This window comes from Ciconia boyciana, chromosome 15, assembly GCF_034638445.1.
Source record: "Ciconia boyciana chromosome 15, ASM3463844v1, whole genome shotgun sequence".
NCBI lineage: Eukaryota > Metazoa > Chordata > Aves > Ciconiiformes > Ciconiidae > Ciconia > Ciconia boyciana.
The window spans coordinates 15,181,415-15,204,364 of NC_132948.1; the positions used below are offsets into that span (position 1 = coordinate 15,181,415).

At 42.3% G+C, this 22,950-nt stretch overlaps 1 protein-coding gene across 6 annotated transcripts in view; it reads right to left on the bottom strand.

Annotated features, from left to right (window-relative positions):
- ZDHHC8 (zDHHC palmitoyltransferase 8) overlaps positions 1-22,950 on the bottom strand; it is a 121,935-nt gene that overhangs the window by 29,426 nt on the left and 69,559 nt on the right. For all 6 annotated transcript variants that reach the window (XR_012045202.1, XM_072879689.1, XM_072879690.1 and 3 more), the window contains one exon: positions 153-274. Coding sequence is in view for 5 of the 6 variants with exons in the window: in XM_072879689.1 (XP_072735790.1) it covers positions 153-274 (122 nt within the window). In the remaining variant the exon portion in view is untranslated. The remainder of the gene's footprint in view (positions 1-152; positions 275-22,950) is intronic.

Here is a 22,950-nt window from a genome sequence, read left to right on the forward strand (position 1 = left end):
AGCTGAGGATAATAAATAAATAAATAAATAAATACAGTCTACAGGAAAGAATACCAGAAAAAAGGAAATTAGTCAGCAGTGTATTTGGATACCTGACACCTCCTTTGGCTCGGGTTTTCAAATCCCCCCCCAACAGTCCCATTCTCTGTTACCTCGTGGGAAAACTCCAGGGTCCATGAAAGTTGCCATGCTGAAGTTTGCCAGTACAAACAAGAACACGAGCCCATTGTACAGTGGGATGGCTGGGGAGATGGCTTTTGTCAACCAGGGGCACCTGTGGAGAAGAAAAGTTATAGGTAAGGGCTCTTTTGGCTGTAACACGTAGTATCTTCCCATTCACCATCATCAGATAGAGAAGTAGTCTCGTCCCCTTCCCACCAGCCACACAGCAAGGCTGAATTTGCAATTTAATAACGGAAATTTCCATAGACCCAGTTTCAGTGATCTAAAGTACACTGCAGACACCCTTTGTAAAGCTGCTTTGTTCCATAGCACAGAAACCACCAATTGTTCACATGGTTCATAGGACTTTGCAACCTTATTGCCTTATTTGCAACCTGGCATTTTGCTTCTCTGTGTAAAACCTTCATCTCTCTGTTGCATTTCTGTTTACCTTCTATATAGCCTTGCTGCAGTTGGTGTTACTTTCAATTTTCACTGGTGTAAAGCAGAAGAGGATTCTTCAACCACTGATCTCCACAGCAGGTACAAAGAGAAGCACACTCACTTCTCACTATGCTTCCCTGAGTGGTTTTAATTTCCAAATAACACTTAGAACCAACACTACAAAATCTCTCTTTGGGGGAAAGTTTAGTAAGACCGAGCATGGGCTCTGCAGGTGTCAGCACAATGTAAGAATGCAGTATCGAAAATAAAGTGGATGGCATCTGCCACATGAGCACTTTTCAGAAGCACCAGAAAGGTTTGCTGCCTACCTGGTGAATGTAACTGAGAGGAACTGAAGATAAAGTGTAAAGGAGAAAAAGTAGGAGACTTCGGAAAGAGGAAGGATAAATGCCTATTAGTTATAGGAAAATTGTTCTAGCTGCAAGGAAGAACACTTCCCACCAGCAGAGGAGGGCAGGACCAAGGCAGAAAGCAGCCTGTCTTACAGGCAACTTCACCCAATAAAAAGCAGTGTTTATTCACTCAGCCATTTACAACCTCTCTAAAGCTTATCTCTAAACACTAGACCAAATCTAATTCTCTGTTCTGCATAAAGAGGTTTGGTGTTACAGGGTTGCTGAGGGGAAAAATCTGATCAATCTCATGAATCTTGCAAATATAAATAAGGAAAAATGTGGAACAAAGAATCTCTTTGGAAAAAGTAAGACCTGTGACTGAGTGGCTCTTTAGATTTCCACCTGCCTTGACAGCCAGGGACTCCTCCAAAGCTGCTGAGCAGCCAGCCATGCAGCAGGAATACCTTGCCATCATTAGCATAAACCATACATTGGCCCACATATTCTGGATTGTGTTTTTCCTGAATTACATCTATGGTTGAATCTGATTGTTGGCCAGGCTGAAGCCTGTGGAGAGAAAGAAAAAACAACAACAACCAAGCAGCCTTCTCCCAAATCTAATTCACACTGGTTTTGCTACCGATACGCTGTTTTGAACAGCTGAGAATGGTGTTATTGACCTTGAAGAGACACTGTGAAACATGCTCTTGTGGCCAGCATTAGAAGGGCACCACATTTTCTCCTCCCATTTCTTTGTGAGCAGGCAGGAAGAGATTGTTTTGCACTCCCCTCCTCTTCACAGACAGGCTTTTAACATTGCACTGCTGCAAACTGCTTTTATAAGGACCTTTCCTTGTGTGTACTTCAATCAGCCTGGCCTGGAGCAAGTAAAAGATGGACAAATCCTACCCAGGGTGAATGAACTGTAAAGCCAAGAGCAAGATATGTCTGTGGCTGGGGCCAAACCTCCAGGCTGAGTAGGGGAGAAGGAAAAAATAAATCTCACTCGAGTAGGGTTGCTTTGCTACAGCCCACAGAGGGGGTGCAGAAGCATGGGGTTTCTCCTGGGACTGGTCTGAAGCAGGGAAAGGCCCAGGAAACTAACACTTATTAAGAGAATAGGAAAGGGCTGAGAGCTCAGTGGAGAGCTGAATCTCTCTGTTTCTCTTGCATTCGGGATCTCATCCAGGCAGTTGTGGAGCTTGGGTAAAGGAGCAGGTCTTGTAGCAGAGAAAGCTGATGGAGATGAACTAGCTCAGACAGACCCAGCTGAAGATAGCTTGACTCCACGGGGTACCCTAAGACCCTTACGTTCCCCAAGAGGTGGAATTTCAATGTGCAGCGAGGTCATACTGACTTGCTGCCATACTCAGTTTTCCCCAAAGCAGCTGGCGATGACTGAAAACCAAGGCAAGGCAGAAGTTTCTCCCTTGGCATGAAATGTGCCACAGTGACCTTGCCAAGCAAGCTGCAGGCCTGTCACTAACAACAGTTTCTGCCAGATCCTTTGGAGGAAAGCAAAAGAAATCCTCAAATAAGCAGTTATAGAATGAATTCTACCCAGGGAAGGGTTCTTCCCTCTAAATCATAGTAAAATTAGATTCGGCAATGGACATGACTGACTTAATTTCTTCCCCTGAAGTAATCACCTACACAGAGAAAGATTATGAAGTTACCTATTGCTCGTCAAGCATGGAGGAGAGATTTCCTTGGCAGTAAAGTCAAGTAAGTTTGCAAATCAAGGGACAGGAAACTCTTTCTTACAGATAACTAGTTACTCAGAACAAGATTATAATGAGAGAGACTGTCTCGGATGATTAATGTAAGCATTTGTTAACATTCTAATTTGTGATTTACTTTGTCACGTTCCCAACAAATACATCAAAATACTAGGAAAAGCTTTAGCCATAAGCTAAACTAAACAGCTCATTTAATGGGTAAATAGTGTATCCGAAAATATTTCACGGAAGTTGAAATAAAGGGTAGAGTGAGTCATTGTACATATTAGCCAGAAGGTCTGTTCACAATCCTTCTATGTTTTCTTCCCCAAATCTTTATGCAGCATCACAGATTACATAAAATTAGATGGGACAAAAGGGGCCTCATTTGTAAACTAGACTGACCGATAAAAACACATGTGGAGATCAAGTCCTGGCTCGTAACTGTAAAAAGGTCTGAAAAAGAAAATAAAATTGCTACTAGGATTCCCAAAAAATGATGCATCCTCCCTGTCCCTCTTCCCTAATGCACACATAATTTTAGGCAACGTAACAGAAATTCTAATCGAAGTCTGGTAGGTTGTTTTATCACTAACCCATCATGCAAAAGTCTGGCTTCTGACCCTTGGTGCTCCCTGCCTAGAGAGGGAAGCTGCAGAAATGTTTGAGCAGGACCTGTACTGCGTTTCTTTTTACTTTATGCATATCCTCTCTGCAGGAGATCAGCTTCCAGCAGCAATAACGCCCATCTATGGGACAAATCTAGCTGAACTTTTCAGTTGCTTTTTCTAACAGAAGCTCTTATGAATCTAGATAAACAACACATGGATTCAAAGCTTTCTCTGGTTGGTGAACCCAAAATTTCAAGAGGCTACAGTCTTTGTGTCTTCGACTCATCTCACAGTGGAATTATATAGCATGAAGGTTACCACAAATTTTACAGGGCCATATACATTAAGTAGAGCCACGAGCAGTGTATAGTCCCCTAATGGAGCGCCAACACCAGATTTTTCTGAGAGAAAAACTAAAGCCCAGGATTTCTGATGTGCACTGACATCTAGGAGCAAAAACACTAAGTCCTAACCCAGAGCTTTTCTGTTACAGCTTAATTATTGTCAAAGAAAGCTGCACACTTTGCGTTTGCAGGAGCACCTGCAGAATCACGGTCATTGCAGATGTCAAAGGCAATATCCTTGGACCACCAAAAAGTTAAGTGATGGAACACAGCACCAGCTGTGCTATGACTTGCTTTTTGCATAAGCAGCTAGACTTGCTTCACCTGGCATATCTACAGCTCAGAAGACTCTCTGTTCCCCATGGCCATTATTCCTCACTGCACAATCAATGTTTAAGTTCAAGGTAGATGTGAAAAGAAATGTACGATGGCTGCTCTATTCCAAGTTAGTTTGGATCCCTCACTTGAACCAGGAGACCTGAAGGATAATATTGCTCCTGTTGTGGGTACCAGCCATGTTACATCAAGAACTGCTCAGGAGAGAAACCTTCAATGGTTTTGTTTACTGTAGAAATTAAGAGCCAGCACACGCCACTGTGGCATGCTAGAGATAATTATGGATCTCCAATTCTTCTGAATGAAGCACACAATTACACAGGCAGCATTTTCCTCATAATTATACTTCTCCAACATAGAGTGATTCTGCTCATAACTCAGAGGAGAGTAATTCAGGGTGACAGATTTAATCTCATTTATTCTATTTGCTCTTGAAACCCTATCCTAATAAAATGGAAAGTTAAAAAGATTAACAAATAGGATCACACAACTTGCTAGGTGTCAGATAGACTTACGCATCATCAGCTGCCTTCCTCTGCTAAATTAAACAACAAATAATCCCTTCTGCTTTTTTGCTTGGTGCTTTGTAGCAAGACGTGTTTTTGTCTTATAAGTATACTTCACCTATAATTAAGTAATTGAATACGACGTTTTTCTTGAATCCTGCTCTAAATTAAGATTTGGTGTTTTTTATTAAAACCTTACATGTGCTTAGAAAGGCAGTAGGCCATAGAGGATGGAGCCTGGGATTTCAAGAACCAGGTTTTAAGTCTTGGCTCTGACATTGGTTTGCAGAGTGACTGAAAGCCATCTGCTTCTCCCCTCCACCCCAGTTAGGACTTTTGCAAATGAGACATAACTACAGACAGACCATCTTCCCCACTGCAGGACAGAGAAGGGATCACCTTTGATTTTGCAAATCTCAAAGAGTCCCTGTTAGGGCCAGGCTGGTGGCCCTGGTGTTCGCTTCCCAGGAGCCCAGTGCCGGGCATCCACCACCCTCTTCTGAATTGGGCAGGGGTGAGGCACACCGGTCCTGCTGACGGGCTGTTGTGTGAGGATGTGTCTGTGATTCACCCAGTAAACAAGGCCAGTGGTTCATTTTACACTCTGCTTGGAGCACAACAAGCACATGTGCACACAGGCTCCCTCAGGGTGCTGGGTGCCTGGAGACCAGAGACGAGGAGCAGAACATGGAGCAGGAGGCTACAACCCTTCTCTTTCTAACAGAAAGACAGTGAAATCTGCTCGTGTAGTGCACAGAGATGTGGGAACCTTCAAGAGTACAGACAGGCACCCAAACTTTGCATACTTACCTACAGCTAATAAGAAGACCCCAGGGATTGTCTATTTGGCTGCTCAGCTGCACCTAGTATTCAATCTGAGATTACCGCGCATCCTTCCTCTCAGTCTCAAACAGATGACTGATATGCAACAAAACAATTTATTTCTGCACAAATCACAAGGCATGGGTTTATAACATGGAAAAGAAAGCATCTCTTAACTTGAATCAACTTCTTCCACCATTAGAGTGGTACAACAGTAATATGAAATAGCTGATTCAGTGCATGCAAGTAGAAGCAGCTCAGTGGAGTAGGGACTAATTAGATAAGAGGGGTCAACAAGCAAACATAATTTGACTAAGCACTGGTACTAGTTTCACTGAAAACTTTCAAACTGTGTCCATAAGTCTGTAGCATCCTGTCCTGGTTTGATTCCTCTCCAAGAGTTTCTAGCCAAACCCTGACTGTTAAGAACATGTACCAATGTGTGTACTGTAAAATCCACGTAAACAATTTCTAATCATCACCAGATCTGACCAAAGATTTAACGTTTCTAACATTACCCTGATATCCAGCAACCCTGGGAGCTGGACCCAGAGTCCTGGGCTGCCTGACAGTTGCCCTACCCCGAAAGGCACAACAGTCTGGATGGCTGAGATGATACGTCAGAGGAGAGACAGGTACACAGAGGTGAGTCTTCCTAATCCAGCACTGCACCAGCTGGACCATAAATGAAAGGGCTATCAACTGACCGATTCTGAACACCCACATTTTAGAAGAATTTGGAATTGGATGTGAACATTGTACCTTAAAGCCCATTCCACCAGAGTGTACGTAGGACAGAGAAGGTGCAAGACGGCACCCTGAAGGCTGTACACCGCCCAGTCTGCACCACAGAGCAGAGAAGGGCAGAGCTCTCTTAGTCTTTAGCAGTGAAAATCTAATCCATTTCTCACATATCCCAGTCTGGGCGAGATTTTTCCATTCATATGCTCTTTCCTACCCTGAAATCACAGAAAAGTACCTTTCTGGAATAGTAACAGAAGAAAAAAAAAATGCTCATTTTCCATTTTCTGTCACTACCAAAGATAGCTTGGAGATTATTGTACATCTAAAAGTATTTTCCAAGGTGCTAAGACATCTGCAGTTTTAACAAGGCATCACTGGAAACAGTCAGGAGAGAATGTACCTCTGAGTGTCATAACCAAAGCGAAACAGAACGGCAGGTCTTGTGAAAGTAGCAGGAGGTTCAGGATAGCCAAGTACTTTGCTCAGCTCTGCCACATCAGATTTTGACAAATGAACTAATTTCTGCACCATATCTTACTCATTGGCAAGACTGCAGATAATATATCGTTGCCATAGCACTACACCCTCACTGTGAGTACAGCAGTTGTACTGATAGAAAGTGATATCAAAGTAAAGGATAACAACTCCGAATGTTACATAAAAATGGGAAAAGGAGAAGTAAATACTGGAGAATTTACTACTGAAAAGCAGAAACTGATGAGAGCTGAGTGCCACATGGAGTAGCTCATGCTGGTGATAAGTGGGAGATACCAAAACGTCTACCCTGGGTTTCCAGGTGCAGTTATCCATCACAAGAGGCAAAAAATCCCCCAAAACCCACCACCAAACCCCCTAAGAATTTCATGAGCCCCTTCCTAATTGAAATATAGCTGAACACTAGAGAGAGACATTCAAATCCATCACTTGCTTAACTGCGTTTAATTATTCACAAGAAATGTGCTGGGCTGAAATTCACTCAGGTTTAACAAGAGCTGATGGGGTTTCGGTGAACTTTCCATTACACCCTGGACTCCGTCCAAAGGCTAGTGGTTCATGTCTGGCAATGTACAGATCAGAGGAGCTAAATCAATTAAAAAGTCAACTTGAGATATAATGGTCCTTGGTGAAAAGTCTTATCTGAGCTATACATCACCCCCGAAGCAAAATACACTCTACCCTTTTCACAAGGCTGCTTGAGAGCTCTGGAACACGTTCCCTTCCTCCCTTTTTAAACAGTCTCCACGACTGAGAAAAGACACTATTGTCATGTGAACTGATGTGGGAGAAATACAGAGAAGGAAGAAGAATACCAACAACCAATTCTGAGTGAGACAACCACAGGGGTAAACATACCCATCACCATGCTCCAGTTCAGAAGCCATCCAGCCATCCCAGACCTATTCCACAGGCACAGATTGACCCTGCAGCCAATGGGCAGGACATATTCTTAGGAGCTACACACACAATGTGACTTTACATCGTGTGCACGGTGAGCAGACGGGACTGGATTGTGCTGGACTCAATGCGCGTGCTTTGCAGAGATGCTCTCTGCATGCTCCATAGCTGCTGGGAGCCCAGAAACCTGGCACAGCACCCATAAAAGTAGCAAAGACAGAGCTTACTGCCCGGAGCTGCATTCAGTTGCTCACAGCAGCAGGGCTTGGGCAGGCAGGGACTGGGCTCATTTGCAAATACAGATCAAAACAGCAAAATCTTTCTCCACACAGTGTTTTGAAATTTGTGTTGTCCTGCAGTGAATTAAGGACCTACACAGAGCCGCTTAGAACTTACTGACTGACATGTATGAAAGCCCAGGGCAGAGTTTTTGTTTTGATGTACTTGTAAAGGAATATGCTATAATAGTGTAGCATCACTTGAAATGCCCAGCTTTTTATTTGCACCTCAAATTGAAGGCATCCATTGCACATTGATTCTAGGGTATATATAGGCTGGATTTCAGAGTACACAATAACATTTTTACATTAGAAGGATAATGCTCACATCAAAGTGAGACAGTAGGTCTTCATGGCACTTCAAATGCCTAATGGGCCGCAAGCAGAGTCACCCTGAGCAGCAGTAAACCCTCTGGTGCCTCATGGAAAGGAGCCAATTGCCAGTGCACAGGCAAATCAGAGCAGACTCTGAGCGCAGGTTACAGAGTGAGAACACAGATCCAGAGACAAACTCCCTTATGTGAAGCTCCTGGGTTTGCTTTCTCAGCCCTGGACTTTGCAAACCCTAAAATGCCACACAAGCTGAAAGAGGCAAGGACAATTGTAATCCAGGGCTTCTCAAACATGCACCAACCTTTTATCAGTACCCTGCTGAGCAGCTGGAATCAAATCCCACTTTTTCCAGCAGCTAATAGAGAGCTGAGGGTATGGGGGGTCTTTCGGTCATGACAGAAGAGGAGGACAGTAAGGAGTCACTGCAAAATAACCACAGCAGGAGAGACACTAGTTGTCCTGTCACACTGAAAGTTTTAAATCCATTTGGTTAGAAAAAGAAGGAACTGCTGCCCAGTAACATTCCTTTGCAGTTCTGTCTGCATATGGCCGGCCACCAGCATCTCTGTACTGCAACAGCTGAATGACTTCCAGCCCATTCCAAAATTCACATAAGGGAATTATCAAGCCACAGAAACCTTGCTAAATGGGAAGTCAGAGAATTACCTCCAAAAGATGCTGTATGAACCAATAACTCATAACACAGCCAAGTTCTCAATGCATGTGGCTGCACTGCCCTCAGTCTGTGCTCCCATGTGCACCATTTCCAGCAATAATCACAGTCCAGCTGCCCAGCATGGTGTCCAGGGAGGTCGAAAGATACTTCACAGTGTCTGAAAGGGGTACACATGCTACACAAGCTGAGTTTTTCTGAGCATTTTCGAAGACGCCATGTGGAATGCAAACTTGTGCTTCTAATTTGTAAACATCAGAATTATTAAATTAATGCCGCATCTACTATAGCAGTGGTAAAAAGAGACAGCCCCTCATCTTGAGTCCACCAGAGTCCCATTTCCTTGACTTATGAAGAACACAGTTTATTTTAAACCACTAGTGACCCTCGTGATCTTCCAGACCTCTCAGCAATCTGTAACCCAAGTTTTTGTTGGATAGATGGAATTGCACTTGCCAGATCCCATGCCTCTCTGATGGAAAAAATGCACAGTATAGCTCCTCCCTGACTGAAGGCCGTTCTCCAGTGTTTTCCGTATTGTCCTCATCCTTGTCAATACACGCATGAATCCACCAGCAATGCAGAAAGGTGAGGTGGGCTGCTCCTACAGAGTTGCTTTTTAAAGTAAGTTCAAATTATCAGCAGCCTAATTCAGACACGCTTGAGGTGATCCCAGCTACTGGCACAGAAGGATTTGTACGGACTTTGCTCACTGTATTCCCCAACCACATACTGGCAGAACACACCTAGTACATATTCAGTTTTTGAATTCATGAGATAGTGGTGTAGCAGAAGCAAGGTAGCTCATTATATGTATGCTGTGATGAGAAAGAGAAACAGGTAAAGAAATATGATGAGATAAGGAGGGGGATGGTGACATCAGTGAAAAGATACAGTCTATATTACCCTTGTTGAAAAGTTAATTTGACTTTTTAGATATTCCTTTTCCACATGAGCTTCAGTAGAAAGAAATGAAATTTCACAAAATACCATCCCTTTACAGCTACTGCAGAAATTATTTAACTAAAAGACAGCATCTATTAGATTAAAGTATGTGTCACTTAAATTAACAATGAGCCAATATGCCTAAGAAATGTTCAATACGAGCTCTGAACTCTGTGATCAGATCCTCAGTGGATTAGCAGAGAATTGGGTAACATAATGTGCTTTCCAAGATGTAGGGAGAAAGAAGAAAAGCAGAGGACACCAGCAGAGACAGCCCAGGTGTCTGAGCTTAATCCCGGACAGCCTGGGTGTCAGGGTGCCTGTCACGGGTCTGCATCAGAGAGCAAGCTGCCTTGTTAAAACTGCATTGAAAAGAGCTGCAGGGGCTGCTCGGGGTAGTGGATACTAGTAGGGAATATCTTATTGGAGGACCTTATCTCTCTACCACGTGTGCCGCTTGTTCCATGAACCGGCAGTGAGATGCCAGCCGGTCCTGTCAGGGACGTTGCATGGCCTGAGCTGGAAGGACATGAAGGATCAGCCAGCTGCAGGCAAGGTCTGACACTGTCACCACAATTCAGGTGTTTGGGTAGGGCACGCACCCCGATATCCAGCCGTCTCTGACAAATCTGCCAGCTGCTCTTCGCAGTGCTGGGGCAGCTAGAGAGGCTTGTACAAAGGAGGGGAAGGAAAATCCTGTGAGGCTGGTAATAGCAGTTACATTTCTTCCATGACTTGAGAGAGCTGGTCAGGAAATTTACAACTAATTAAGACCAGAGGTTCTTGCAGACTTGTCTGGATCCTGTATTGCCTTTGCAATCTGGAAACAATACCTGTCTGTGGCCTGAATAACATGCTTCAGAGCTGCTACGCAAGTTCTTTTATCTATGCAATAGCTTGCTTATGCAGGGAAAGGAAGCCAGTCCTAATCTGAACTCTCTTGTTTGAAGATTTCTAGACACATATGCAGCAAAATTACTGCAGTTATTGAAAGGTTTCCCTGTATGAACCAGAAAGATTAGGGATTTCATATTTTACAGAAGAGATGAACGAAACAAAGAGATAGAGGTACCTCTATTGCAAATAGATACATAAGATAGCGTAGAAAGTGTAAACATTCTCATATAACAAGTACTGGAGCAAATATGTAATAATAAAACAAAAGCCTCTCTTAGAATCCCATCTTTAATTTCCCTCTGGAATATCCTCCCGAAGGGGTTTTATGGAAACCTGAACTGGGAGCAAGACATTTATATACCTTATTCTCATGACACTGAAAAAGAACATTTGCATAGCTGGTATAAGAGGGCCTTAGTATATTAAGATTTTAAGCAGGGAAAAAAAGTCAAAGTTACTTCAGGTGAGATTTAAGAAAATAAAAATGCAAGAGACCTTCATGTTTCAACCTATAAAGCAAACTCTGCATTTGGGAAGAATGTGCCCCCATGGCCACCTTGCTTTGGGACGTTTTACCCCCTCCCAAGCCACCACCTGGTACCAGCCACCTCTCACGACAGGACATCAGAGGAGAATCATCAGTGATTTAGTCTATTTTGGCAACACCTTTAATTATAAACTGGAACAGACCTAACAACTATGGCCAAGGTAACAAAACAGAATGGACACGCCATCCAATTCAGTACCCTGCTGTCACAGACCCCACGCGTACCACCTCGCCCAGCCATGCACTGTTCTGAAACTGAGCAACATTTTATACACCAGGTCTTTTCTCTGCAGGATGGATGCCAGCAACAGCAGGGCAGAACTGGGGTCCTCCCAAACCAGTTCACAGCCCGTTTCTGCTGGAGGACTGGGACTGTTTTGGGGCACAAGGACACAGCTGAAAAATCCTCATTTCTTCCAGCAGAGGGTAGTGGGACACACAAGCCAGCAAGCAAAAGTGTAAGATTATATTGCAAGCAAGAGATGTATGCAGTTCAAAACAAAACCAAGGGTGCAATAACAATAATAAAACAAAATGACATTGCTTAGCCCGGTGGAAATGTTACAAAACTAAATGCATTCCTCCATTTGCATTCATCAAAGGAAGAAATGCATCAAACTTTAGCTTGTTTGTTAGCTCATTATCTCCACGCTTCCTCAGTAACACCGTCATCTTCATTCCCCTTTCTAGTTTTGGAAAGGGACACCCCCAGGCAGCAGCAGGGTCAGAACAGCCTTTTTCTGAACATCTCTACTAGAAATCTGTCTTATCTTTCCCTCTATGGAGCTATTCTCCTTTCCTTGAGTCTCCCAGAAAAATCACTGAATAACTTTCGGGCTCTGTTTCCTCTTCTCTCCCTCCCATTGTCCTGATGCTAGATTAAATGACTGAGCAGTAACATACATGTCCCCATGCAGCAGAGGAACATGCTGCTATCGCTGCTCTAATTTGGGTGTGTGGCAATGCAAAGGCATTCTCAGGTGCCTCTGCGGGTCTCGCAGCCCACGGGCAGATCCACAGATAGATGTCCCAGGCTCAGAGGCAAGGTGACACATGCAGGAGATTCACGGCTGTTCCCATGCACTCTCTCAACAGATACCAAAAAGAGCCACTAAGGTAGAAGCACAGCCACAGTCTTCTCAAACTATTAAATGACTGTGACCCCTGGCTTAGATTAAGTGTTTCCAATTTTAACAGCACAAACCAAGCCCAAGTCCCAAGCCTCCCCTGCCTGCACATCAACAACTGCAACATCTCCGCTCGCCATCTAACAGGATTAGGGCAGGCTTCTGGAGGCAGCTTCTCCTGCAGGTAAAATCTTATTACAGGACCTGTGAAAAACAAAAATGCTTTTGGGAAGCAATAAAAACCTAAAACAATGCATAGCAACTGTCACATTAACAGTCATATTTTTTTAATTTAAATTATGAAACATAGCATCACCACCTTAGGTCTAAATGTTTCTGTCAGCTTGGACAAAATATAAAGGGAGTCTTCCAATATTTGTTTTGGTGCACAGGTATTCAATGCAGGTTGACAGAAAACAAAATTACTTTGCTTAGAAAACATCCTAAGAGATGATAGCATCTTAATTACAGAGACAGGGAAATGGGATTCAGCCTGGTATACAGATTTGTTTCTTGCCAATTCCACTCTCAAGTGCAACAAGGCGGGGATCTCACTGGCAGCCATGATGGCAGGGGGAAGTGTCATTGCTTTACTTGTGTATTATTTGCTTCACCCCAAACCCCATCATTTTTAAAGACAGAGGAGCAGCTTGCTCACATATTGCAGTGGACATAGGGTAGCTGTTTTGCCACATTCCCTACTAATACCTCAGTATTCACTAAAAAGCCTATGACTTTGTGATTTTGGGGAATGGTTTTTTTGGAAGAAGCACAGAGTTATCAGAAAAGGTACATCTACGCTCTGGGCCGGATGAACTAAAAATCTTCCAACTCTGTTGCCATAACTCAGGAACATAAGCCAGGATTACAATTACCTGAGATGCCTTAACAAAGCTTAATACGCTCCCGAGTCAAAAGGGAACAATTAGCAGCTCCTGTACCAACACAGAAGACTATGGAAATGGCATATGTGTCACCATCTGCTAACAATATGCAATAGGCAAAGCAATGCAGGAAAAAAAAAAACAAAACAGTTCTTTGACGAAACTTGTTCCCATTTCCAAGAATCAAAGCGAATATTCAGTTTAAGCATTACACTTTCCAGATTCCCAGCTGGGACCAGAATGAGAAGCATCAAGCATCTTATGATTTAACTGTTGAGAAATTTCCAGGCCAAACTTTCAAGCAAGAGGTTTGGATACAAATCTGAACTGTGGGATGTTTTGTCTGCGGAGTTCTACCATTGCTTCCAATGGCAATAGTTAACATTAGTATGCGCACTTTTTAAATACCCAGTTGTTCCTGAACTTTGCTGAAGTTCATAATTCATGCTTTTTTTCCCTTGATTTAATTTAAAGAGTAGGGGCCATCGTTTTACTTTTCAGAAAAATATGAATATTTACTTCTTGCTGAACAGCTGTCACAGTGTAGTGAAAATAATTTACTGTTCAGCTTTTCTGAATGAACCCCTTATCCCTCCTGCCCTTCCTCCCTCAAATATTTCCTGAAAATCATATGCCACAAGCAAACTAGTTTTCGCTTATACTAGAAAACGTGTTAAATTCTGGGATACCTTACTTTCCTTTTCATTCCTCTTCCAACAGCAGACAGAGTCTACCATAATGGTTAGGGGAAGTGTGCAGCTGCACATCACAGGAGAACAGCCACAGAGACATAAGCAAGCTTGCAAAGTTAGAACTGTCCTTTTGCCTCCTTTGATTTGAGGAGGGGAAAAATAAATTAAAAAAAATAAAATCAGTAGAGTATCCCAGTCACTACAGTCCTTTTCTGAAGCTGTTTTATAAATTTATTACATAACATGAACAGCTCCAATCTTCTTGGTCTCATATGTCACTGTCGAAATTTTTGGTAGGAATTTTTTTTTTTACATGACTACTGGAAAATCCAAGCACAGAGCTACAATTCATATTCTGAAGAAAACCTCGAAGGAAACTCGTAACTTCTCAAAATGTAGTACACTGTACCTGACTCCAAAGGGCAATAACACGGTTAAAATGAACCATGTTCTGGGAAGCTAAATCCCTGAAGTACCCTTTGGTGAATATGAAAAGCAATTTCTTTTTCAGAGCCAAAAAAAGTCCCCTTTTCATGTCTTAATTCCAGGATGCACATTTGAATCCTACAAAAAAATCTTTTTTCACTCACCCACTGGACTAAAAAAAAAGCTCTTTTTTATTTACCTGAGAAAGTATAGTCAATTAGTTAGAGTAAGTGACCTTGTCAAGGGTTATTTTTTCACCAGTTTGCCTATATATTCCACAATTCAGCAAATTTTTTACTTTGGGAACACCTCACCTTTTACACTAACTGCCCTCCCTCAGCAGTTTTCCTTTTAAAAGTCTTCCTTTTAAAAGAATACAAAGATATGTCCATAAAAATTAATTGGAAGGTGTTATAGCTAGTCTCAAGAGAAGTTCATCAACTAGGGATAGACATAGATTTACTGAAAGAATGGCTGAAATCAGTGATTAGCAGCAACAGACTAGTAAGTCCTTAAATCAAGAGATTTACACTGCTGCAGGTCGGGCATGGCGATGCAGATGTGGAGTGGGGCCCATCCTCTTCCTCATCTTCCATCACAACAGCCTTCCCAAAGCTTCTCACTTGCACTGTTTATACCTAATTTTCTGGCACACTTACAGGCCTGTTTCCATACACTACAGTTAGGAAAAGAGCCTTTTACAGTGTTTGTTCCTCAGGCATGAGTTACACACTCATTTTATTAAATCTTCAACATTTGCTGTTCAACATTAAACATAGATATCAGCAGAGTTTTATTTTTTTTACAATACCAGATCAATCAAGCAATTGACAAGTTAACAAATCTGTTTGCTTTTCATGGTGCTTTGCTTTGATTTTTTGTAATTAAACAAAAGACTGTTTGGATCCTGCCTTTTCCCTCAAAATGGTGCGCTGCCCATACAGGCACTTTAACTCTGTATTTACTTTCTAAAGCATCATATTCTCTCTTCTCCCTCCCCATGACAGCTCAAGGCAAGCCACAGTCCCTGGGACATCTGGAGGTTGTGGTCTGAATGAATCCCTTCCAGCCACGAACAAAAACAATCATCTTTGCTGAATTAATAAATACTGAAGACTTGTTAGCATTTCTGAATTGCAAAACTCTGTGCTTGCAAAGGCTATGCAGAAAATAGCCCTCCTTCAAAGGCTTATTAAAAAGAAGAGCAAACCCTCCATGTTAGTTGTCTTAACTGTGCAAGATGAGAAAATGCATCCACCTTGTGTCTTTAGTAATTGATACGCAGCAGCTCCTTTACTATTCCTTGCTTCTCTTAAATTCACATAACCATGGCTTTAGCTTCCCAGGGGCTTTTTGTGAATGTTGGGGGAAAAAAAAGCTAGAGATAATGACATGGTTCTGCTAAAGATACAGTGAACACAGCCAGCAAGAAAATGCAAGTGTCCTCATTCTGAATAGTAACAGATGCCAAGACAGCAAAACCCAGCCTTGAAATGGAAATATTTTAAATTCTTCACAATTTGTGCCAGCAAGACAAGGAAGGGGTTAAAGTGAATCCAGAACATCTTATAGCCCTAGAAAAAGCAGAGTCTGTCCAGAGAGTGTGCTCCCACCGGAGCCTCTGCACCACCCCTCCCCACAGGGCGAGGGACAGCGCGGCATCTGTGTAGTTAAACCATTTCGACAAAGTTGCGCCCTTCTTAAAAGTCAATCTGGGTGTGCACTTCTGGCAGAAAGGCTGCCTGGGCAGCAGAGAGGAGGAGCAGGCAAGGAGAAACAGATTCAATTTCTACCAGGATTTTGTTTCCTACGTGTTCGACTCTACTCCAAACACTTGCCTTCACAAACACACAGGCGCTGAATTGTTCAAATTACATATGATCTTGTGTTGCTCATTTACGACAGCACAACCAGCGACAAAGAAAATAACTTAAAGTGCTCAGCTCCCTTCAAACAGGAAGAAAGCCCGTGGTGGAGAATGCGTGACTTGTTTTTCCACCACCCCATGATGCACACATACCACACCGACTTCGCGAAACTCTGCGCACAGGCTCTGAGCACTTGTCTGCAGGAGAGTTAAATCTCCAGCTCCCCCTCCCCGAGCTGGGAGTACAAATCACAAAAAGCAGAACCTCTCTGAAACATCTCTCTTGCAAATTGTTCTAATTTCCCATCCGTCTTCAGCTCGGATGACTTCGCCGGGTCCACAGGGGACGATTTACAGCATTCGTTTTGGATTAAGGGTTCCTAAACTGTGACTCAGGAGACAGAGCAAATGATCTGCAGCTGCCTCACAGAGCCATGCTAAATGGTGAAAGTGCCAATCCCACGTGGCTGTGCCGGTGGGTCCTAAATAAGTTTGAGTCCAGCAGTTATCACCTGATCTAAAATTGTAGGAATCAATGACTGTGTCAAGTTGATTCGGAGACTGATAAAAATGTGAAAGATTTGTTCGATAACCTCTGTTGAAAAGGGCATGGTTTGTTCAGGCATTATGGTTTTTTTTAACTAGTAAAGTTGTTGGCTGAACAAACAAACCAACACAACCTTTTCTTCTATTAGTGAAATCCGTTGTTTGTCATTTGTTTTTGTGTTGAAAGCTACTTCTTACACCACACCTTGCTTTGTGTGCAAACAATATTAGAAACAGTTGTGTTTGGCCTGACATCTAGTCTAACTGAGAGTGACTCCACGGAAGTTAGTGAAGGCAAACAGGCAAAGTAAGAACAGCACCCTCTGGATCAAAAAAGGTTTTCAGAAAGGACACGTTCATTTGCTTGTGATTTCTCTGGCAACTTCTGAATTTTGGAAATTTCTGGATTTTTCAGTAGGCACAAAGTCCTTTTTCTAGTAAATAGGAAAGGCATGTTTTACATTTGTCTTTTATGACAGCATTTTCTGTATATTCAGTGAAAGGCAACCATACAGCACCACAATAATGTGTTACTTTACCTTCCCCTCAATTTTCAGCTTCCATACTGTCACATTTTAGTCAATCAGTTGTTGCTAAGTTGTCTCCAGTGCTATATGAACTTTCCTCTATCACACCACTCACAAGCGGAGGCTAGACTGTGAGCATCACCTTGAAATGTTTTGTTCCTTCAGCATCCCCCTTCTGCAGAGCGGATACAAGCTTACAGGTGGGTGCTGCCAGCCAGTACGGGGTAATTAACTGCAGTCCAGTAGAAAAATTGCATTAGCATAGCCAAGCCCAACATCGATCTACTAGATCAGTGCAAATCTGCAATGCAGATGCAGAAGCCTATTTAGCCAGTTCACGTCAGTACTTTAAGTTCAATAACTGAAGCAACTCTGCTAGTTAGCTGCTCAGCACCTTCTGCACTGTGGAAGATTCTTCATAATCTACCATAACTCTCGGTCAGCGGGTGGCCTGCGTGTTGAAACGCCATTGTTTGAAACAATGAAAGCAGTCGTGCCTGCAGTGTTTGCAGACTGCTGAGATACTCACAACACAGGAACTAAATAAGCATAAAGAAACACAGCGCTGTCGGTATTATAATCATTTAGTGCTACCTCATCTCCTACCATTGCAGCTGTGTGAGAAGAAAACAGTTCAAATGAAGATACGTGCTCAGCTTCCAGATACTCCCAGTTATGCTCTGTCTTAATGTGGCTGCAAACTCTGGCCCTTCAAAGCTTTTGCAACCAATAGCTGCAACTCCACTGTGTCAGGCTCCAGGTCCATTCCCTATTTACATTTAAGCCAAATCACAACACGTACAATATGGACTCGTAGACCAACACCTCTACCTAAGCAGACAGAAGACAGATTTTCCTGTGTATTAGTGCATTCCTTCCTTCTGAACAAAGATCTGACATGAACAGGATTGTAGTACCAAGTGCAGGGAATCAAAAAATGACCTGCCAGCACAGCTGGAATTGACACCAGCTGGAGCCAGCCTCGACCCTGTTCCAAAGGGAAGACAGCAGCCTCATCTTTGCCTTCTACAGAAGATGGCCAGCAACACTGTCCCCAACACCTTGCTGTACCAGATGGCCCCTGCTACAGAGCAGCACATGGAAAAGAAAGCAGGACTTTTACAGCTTTTCCTACAACATACAATTGCATCCAGGACTGAACTAGTTAAATCACTGCTCCATGCCAGCTGATAAATTCAATTCAGAAACCAAGTAAGCATTTTCAAAAAGGTTTGATCAGAGCTGCCTGTGGGCCTGGCAAGATGCAGGAAACTTATGTGACCCACTTATATTGCTGATCAGAAGCCTTTTCCCAGCAGACGGTGGGACGGTGCATGAGAACAGCCAGCAAAATTTCAGGGGAAAGCTCTCCACAGAAATATTCTGTACTTCAGTGTCTCCAACTTTCATCACCATCACCACGTAGCATCACAACTTTTTTGGGCTCTTGTTTACCAAGAATACTAAAGCTTTCGCATGCAATTCCTCTAACTTTTGCTTTGAACTTGTTTCCTTCAATGGAGCTTTTTTGTAAGTCCAAAAGACTTAATGTACTATTAACGTGTCAGGAACTCCCTGTGCATACAGAATTTACACACTATGCAGCAGGAATCTGTTAAAATTGTTTGCTTTTGACCAGAAAGAAGACTCAGAAAGAAGCCCTGATGGAGCACAAGTAGCAGTGATGGTAAAGTAGGAGTAGAGTGCTGCAGCCATGAAAGAGAAAAATAATGTAGTTGCATCATGAAGTAGATGCTTGGAACATATGTCAAGGCCAGATCAAAACAGCCAATTGTTGCTGTTATCTACTTAATCTTCTGTTGTGTGGAAAAGGGAGTTAGGAAATTCTTTTCAGCCAACGCGACTGTCTAAGCCAATGCCCAAGGCAAATCATGCTCTAAACAATAGGGCATTTTGTTTAACTCTGCAATAAATACTAAATTTGCAAAGACAGCTGTTTGGTTGCAGTCTCTTTCTCCAATTTCCAGGCAATACTTCATATTTACATAAATGCACAACCACACCTAATCCCCCCCCACCCAGGTCTCAGCTCCTTGAGAGAGTGGGCATGAGGCTGGAAATGGGGGCTTAAAAGTTTAATCCTTGAGACAAAAAATTAGGCCACTTCCTTGAGAGCTGCCACATGGTGTCTATTTGAAAAAAGTGACATTCAACAGGGGCACCATAGCACATGATATCAATTTGTGGATTTTTACTTTCAAGTTATTGAAATCTTTTCACAAGATTATCAATCATAGAACAGTTTCATAGAACAGAAGGATCTCTAGCAGAAGAAAGAATTGATGGAAGCAGCTCCTGTAAAATTAAGAGCAACCACAAGTCAAGGCAGCAATCTGAAACCTTTGCTTTCAAGGGAACCCAGCCTCGACAAACTAGTAGCAGCATCTGACTGTACCATGCAATGGTCCTTGATCTTTTAGGAGCTATGTTGTTCATACAGTAGATTAACTGATTATTGTTTGCCCTACCTATTGATTGTGAAAAGCTAATAAAATGCAACTTTGGCTGAAAATGGTACATGCAAATCTGTGCATTTATGCTGAGGATATCAGTAAAACAAGTCAAATCCACAAACAGAAATCTTAATTTAAAGGGACATTACCCTGAAGGTACACTTATCGTCCTGTATGTACAGTTAAGTTCCATCATCTGTCTTCAGCAGCACAGACCATTAGGAGCATAATATTCATAGGTTACAATATAAACTGTAGAAAGACAGGACTATATTCATTTAAGTTTTAAAATATTTAATAACCCTCAAAATGGAGGCTTCTGGAAGCTCACGTATCCTACTTTGCCAAGCAGAGAGTTATCCATTCTTGCATTCACACCAAACACTGCTAAACTTTCCATTCCAAGACCACAGAAGTCCCTTGAATGAAGATGAATGAACATGGTTGTTTGCAGACAGAGGAACTGACAGACTAAGCCTGCCTTTTTCTCCACCACAAGCACTCCTATGACCAGATTTCTGCATGATGGCATAGCACACTAGGGTGCTCACCCAGTCACTGCTGCAGACTCTAAGGATAAAAAGTTCTGAATCTGGCATCATCCCTCTGAAAAAAAAAAGAAGTAATTTCTTCCTACACGATTCAATGCAAAGCACAACCTCTTGCAGTCATTGTGTTCAGTAGGATGAGTACAAATCTTTAACGTGATCTGGATCTACTACTGTCTCCTTTTAGAAGCTAACCTGCATATAGCCGGTCTAAGGCTAAAATAAATACATCCTAATGTAACCACAGACCATTAATGGACTGGATCTATAGCTTGAAAATTCAGATATTTGGCATGCTATTGAAACTGCAGGTGCTTGCAATGTGTAAGAAAAAAAAGAACGTGAGCCCCAGGATAGCTCCTATACCCAGGTGCATCTTGCTTCCTCTTCCCTAATTCTTCACCAGGCACATGGCCCATTCATTGACAAGTGTGTTTTCCCGGTTTGGTTTCCTGGGAGTCTCTATTGGCTGCACATCAAGCCAAATGTTCATTTTGCTATCAACATAGCCAGGGGGCTTAGAGATGCTAGCCAACCCTTGTTCAACTAGTGTTACTGTTTTACAACATGTCATGCTTGGTGATATTGAAAAGAAAAGCCAATAAAAGGAAAAATTAATCTTGTGATTAAACACAACACTTTGGATTGCTGGCTGCTGACACTGGCACCATGCCACCCTCTCTGAGGACAGAATAGAACCTGTCTGCTGTCTTCACCAACAAAAGGATTTTTACAAAATAAGGGTCTCTTGCTATGAATGATCAAAACGAGCAGCTTGGCAAAGAGACCTGGCCAACCATCAATTACAGCTTTGTTCTATCCCAACTTAAAGCTGATATTGTCCAGTTCCAGACTGAGATGATCAAAGTCCTGTTCTTACAGAATTTCTGCATGCCATGTAGGTTACAGCTAAATTCACAATATATAGAATTTATAGCAAATTTATAAGAGAATAGGAGTTTGAAAATTTGTTTTTAAGATATTTGCATGTGTCAATGCAGAGTACAGATTGTTTTGAAATCTGAATCCTCAGGGCTTGCTAAGCACCTGCTCCCTCAAAAGCAGGCTTATGTGCCATTGAAAGATTTGTGCTGGACCTTTGGAAAGGGATTAATTCCTTTTCAGCTACGAATATTTGCATAGGATACTGTGTTAGTTATGCCAAAGCCCTCTCTGATACTTGCACTTGAGCATAAACTGTAGTTTTTGTGATCAGTTATACAATGTTCATTTTTATTCTGGCAAATGTTAAAGTTTAATTTAAACTCTGCTTAGGTCTCCCTTAGGGAAATTCAGATATGCAAATATACTTAGTGAAAACAAGAAAGCTCATAAGCATGGGCAAATCAGAACACACTTCGGAATGACTTCTCACCATCATTGTGTTAGAGGAATATGACAGAAACTCCATACTATAAACAGCAGGGTCTGGTCTCGATGTCATTTGCAAATGGTATCCCCCCTCTTCCAGTCCTGCTCTCGCTCTTTCCACACATTCTTTAGTCGACCACAAAATCCTATCACTTTATACATGAAGTATTTTCTTAAAGTTTAACAGCATAAGCACTGGACAGTCCTTCCTGGTCCAAAAAGCTATCATCTATGGCAAATCATGTGAATGACCAATATAACTACCATCACCACCAAAACCATCAACAAGACCTTCACACAAAAACATTTTAAATATGAAGAAATCCAAACCCAAAAGACTGTAATTTCTTATTTCAATATGGTTGTTGATGTTACAGTACAGCCATTAGTTTTGGCAGCATCAAGGCCTCTCAGTGGATCATTGTGATGAATGATGCTTCTTATAAAATAGCTTTCTAAAAATCAGTTCCGTCCAGCAACTGTATACAGCTGTCTCCCAACAAGTATGATGACATAGCTGCTTCACAGTAATAAATGGTAAAGATACCACTGCTTCCCAAAACAAATGCTATCTTTATGAAAACCTCTCCATTTGTGTGTTTTATTACTTTCAGCCATTCCTAAACTGCATCAAAGGGAACACTGGGACATCTCACTAAGAGGGCTGTGAAGACACAAATATTTTGATCAGAAGAAACCTTTGACCAAACCTTTGATGATGAATAGCAAAATAACAGTTTCTGGAATCAACATCTCAAGTTTAAAATGGTTGTGGCAGACAAAAATGGTTCTGAGGCGTAACTCACATAAACTGAAATAGAGTACAACCTGCTCGTTTGTGTGCTTCCCCTGCTGAAGTAACTGTAAGAAGCTGTTCTTCAGCTCACCAGGCAGGAAAAAACATGTGTTGATAGAAAAGTTGTGTTACCTAATGCTATGAATCTATGAAAGTGATGAATAACCCTAATGCTGATGCAGCCGGTGAGAAGATGCTGTCAGATCATTAAGCATAGCCAGGCAATTTGTCAGTGTTCAAAGATGTTGAATTTTCTGTCTCCCACTTCCTCCCTCAGGCTCCTTGCACATGCACGCATCCTCCAAAGCCATCTTTCATTACAGCCTGAAAATCACATTTTTCCTCCTCTTCTCCCCATTCACCTTAAAAATCCTCCAGGTTTCCAAGGATGATTTTCAGCTCAATCTCTCCTTTCTCAGAGAGGCTGGGTTTGTGCACAAACATTTATTAGCAAGCTTGGGCTAACACATTGGACTGTGATTATCACATGCAGTGTTCTTAGGAAATTCTTTGCTGCTGCAGTAGCTGAATGCAGCCATCCCACATGTGTGCTTTTTTTCCCCCCCTCTTGTGGCTACAGA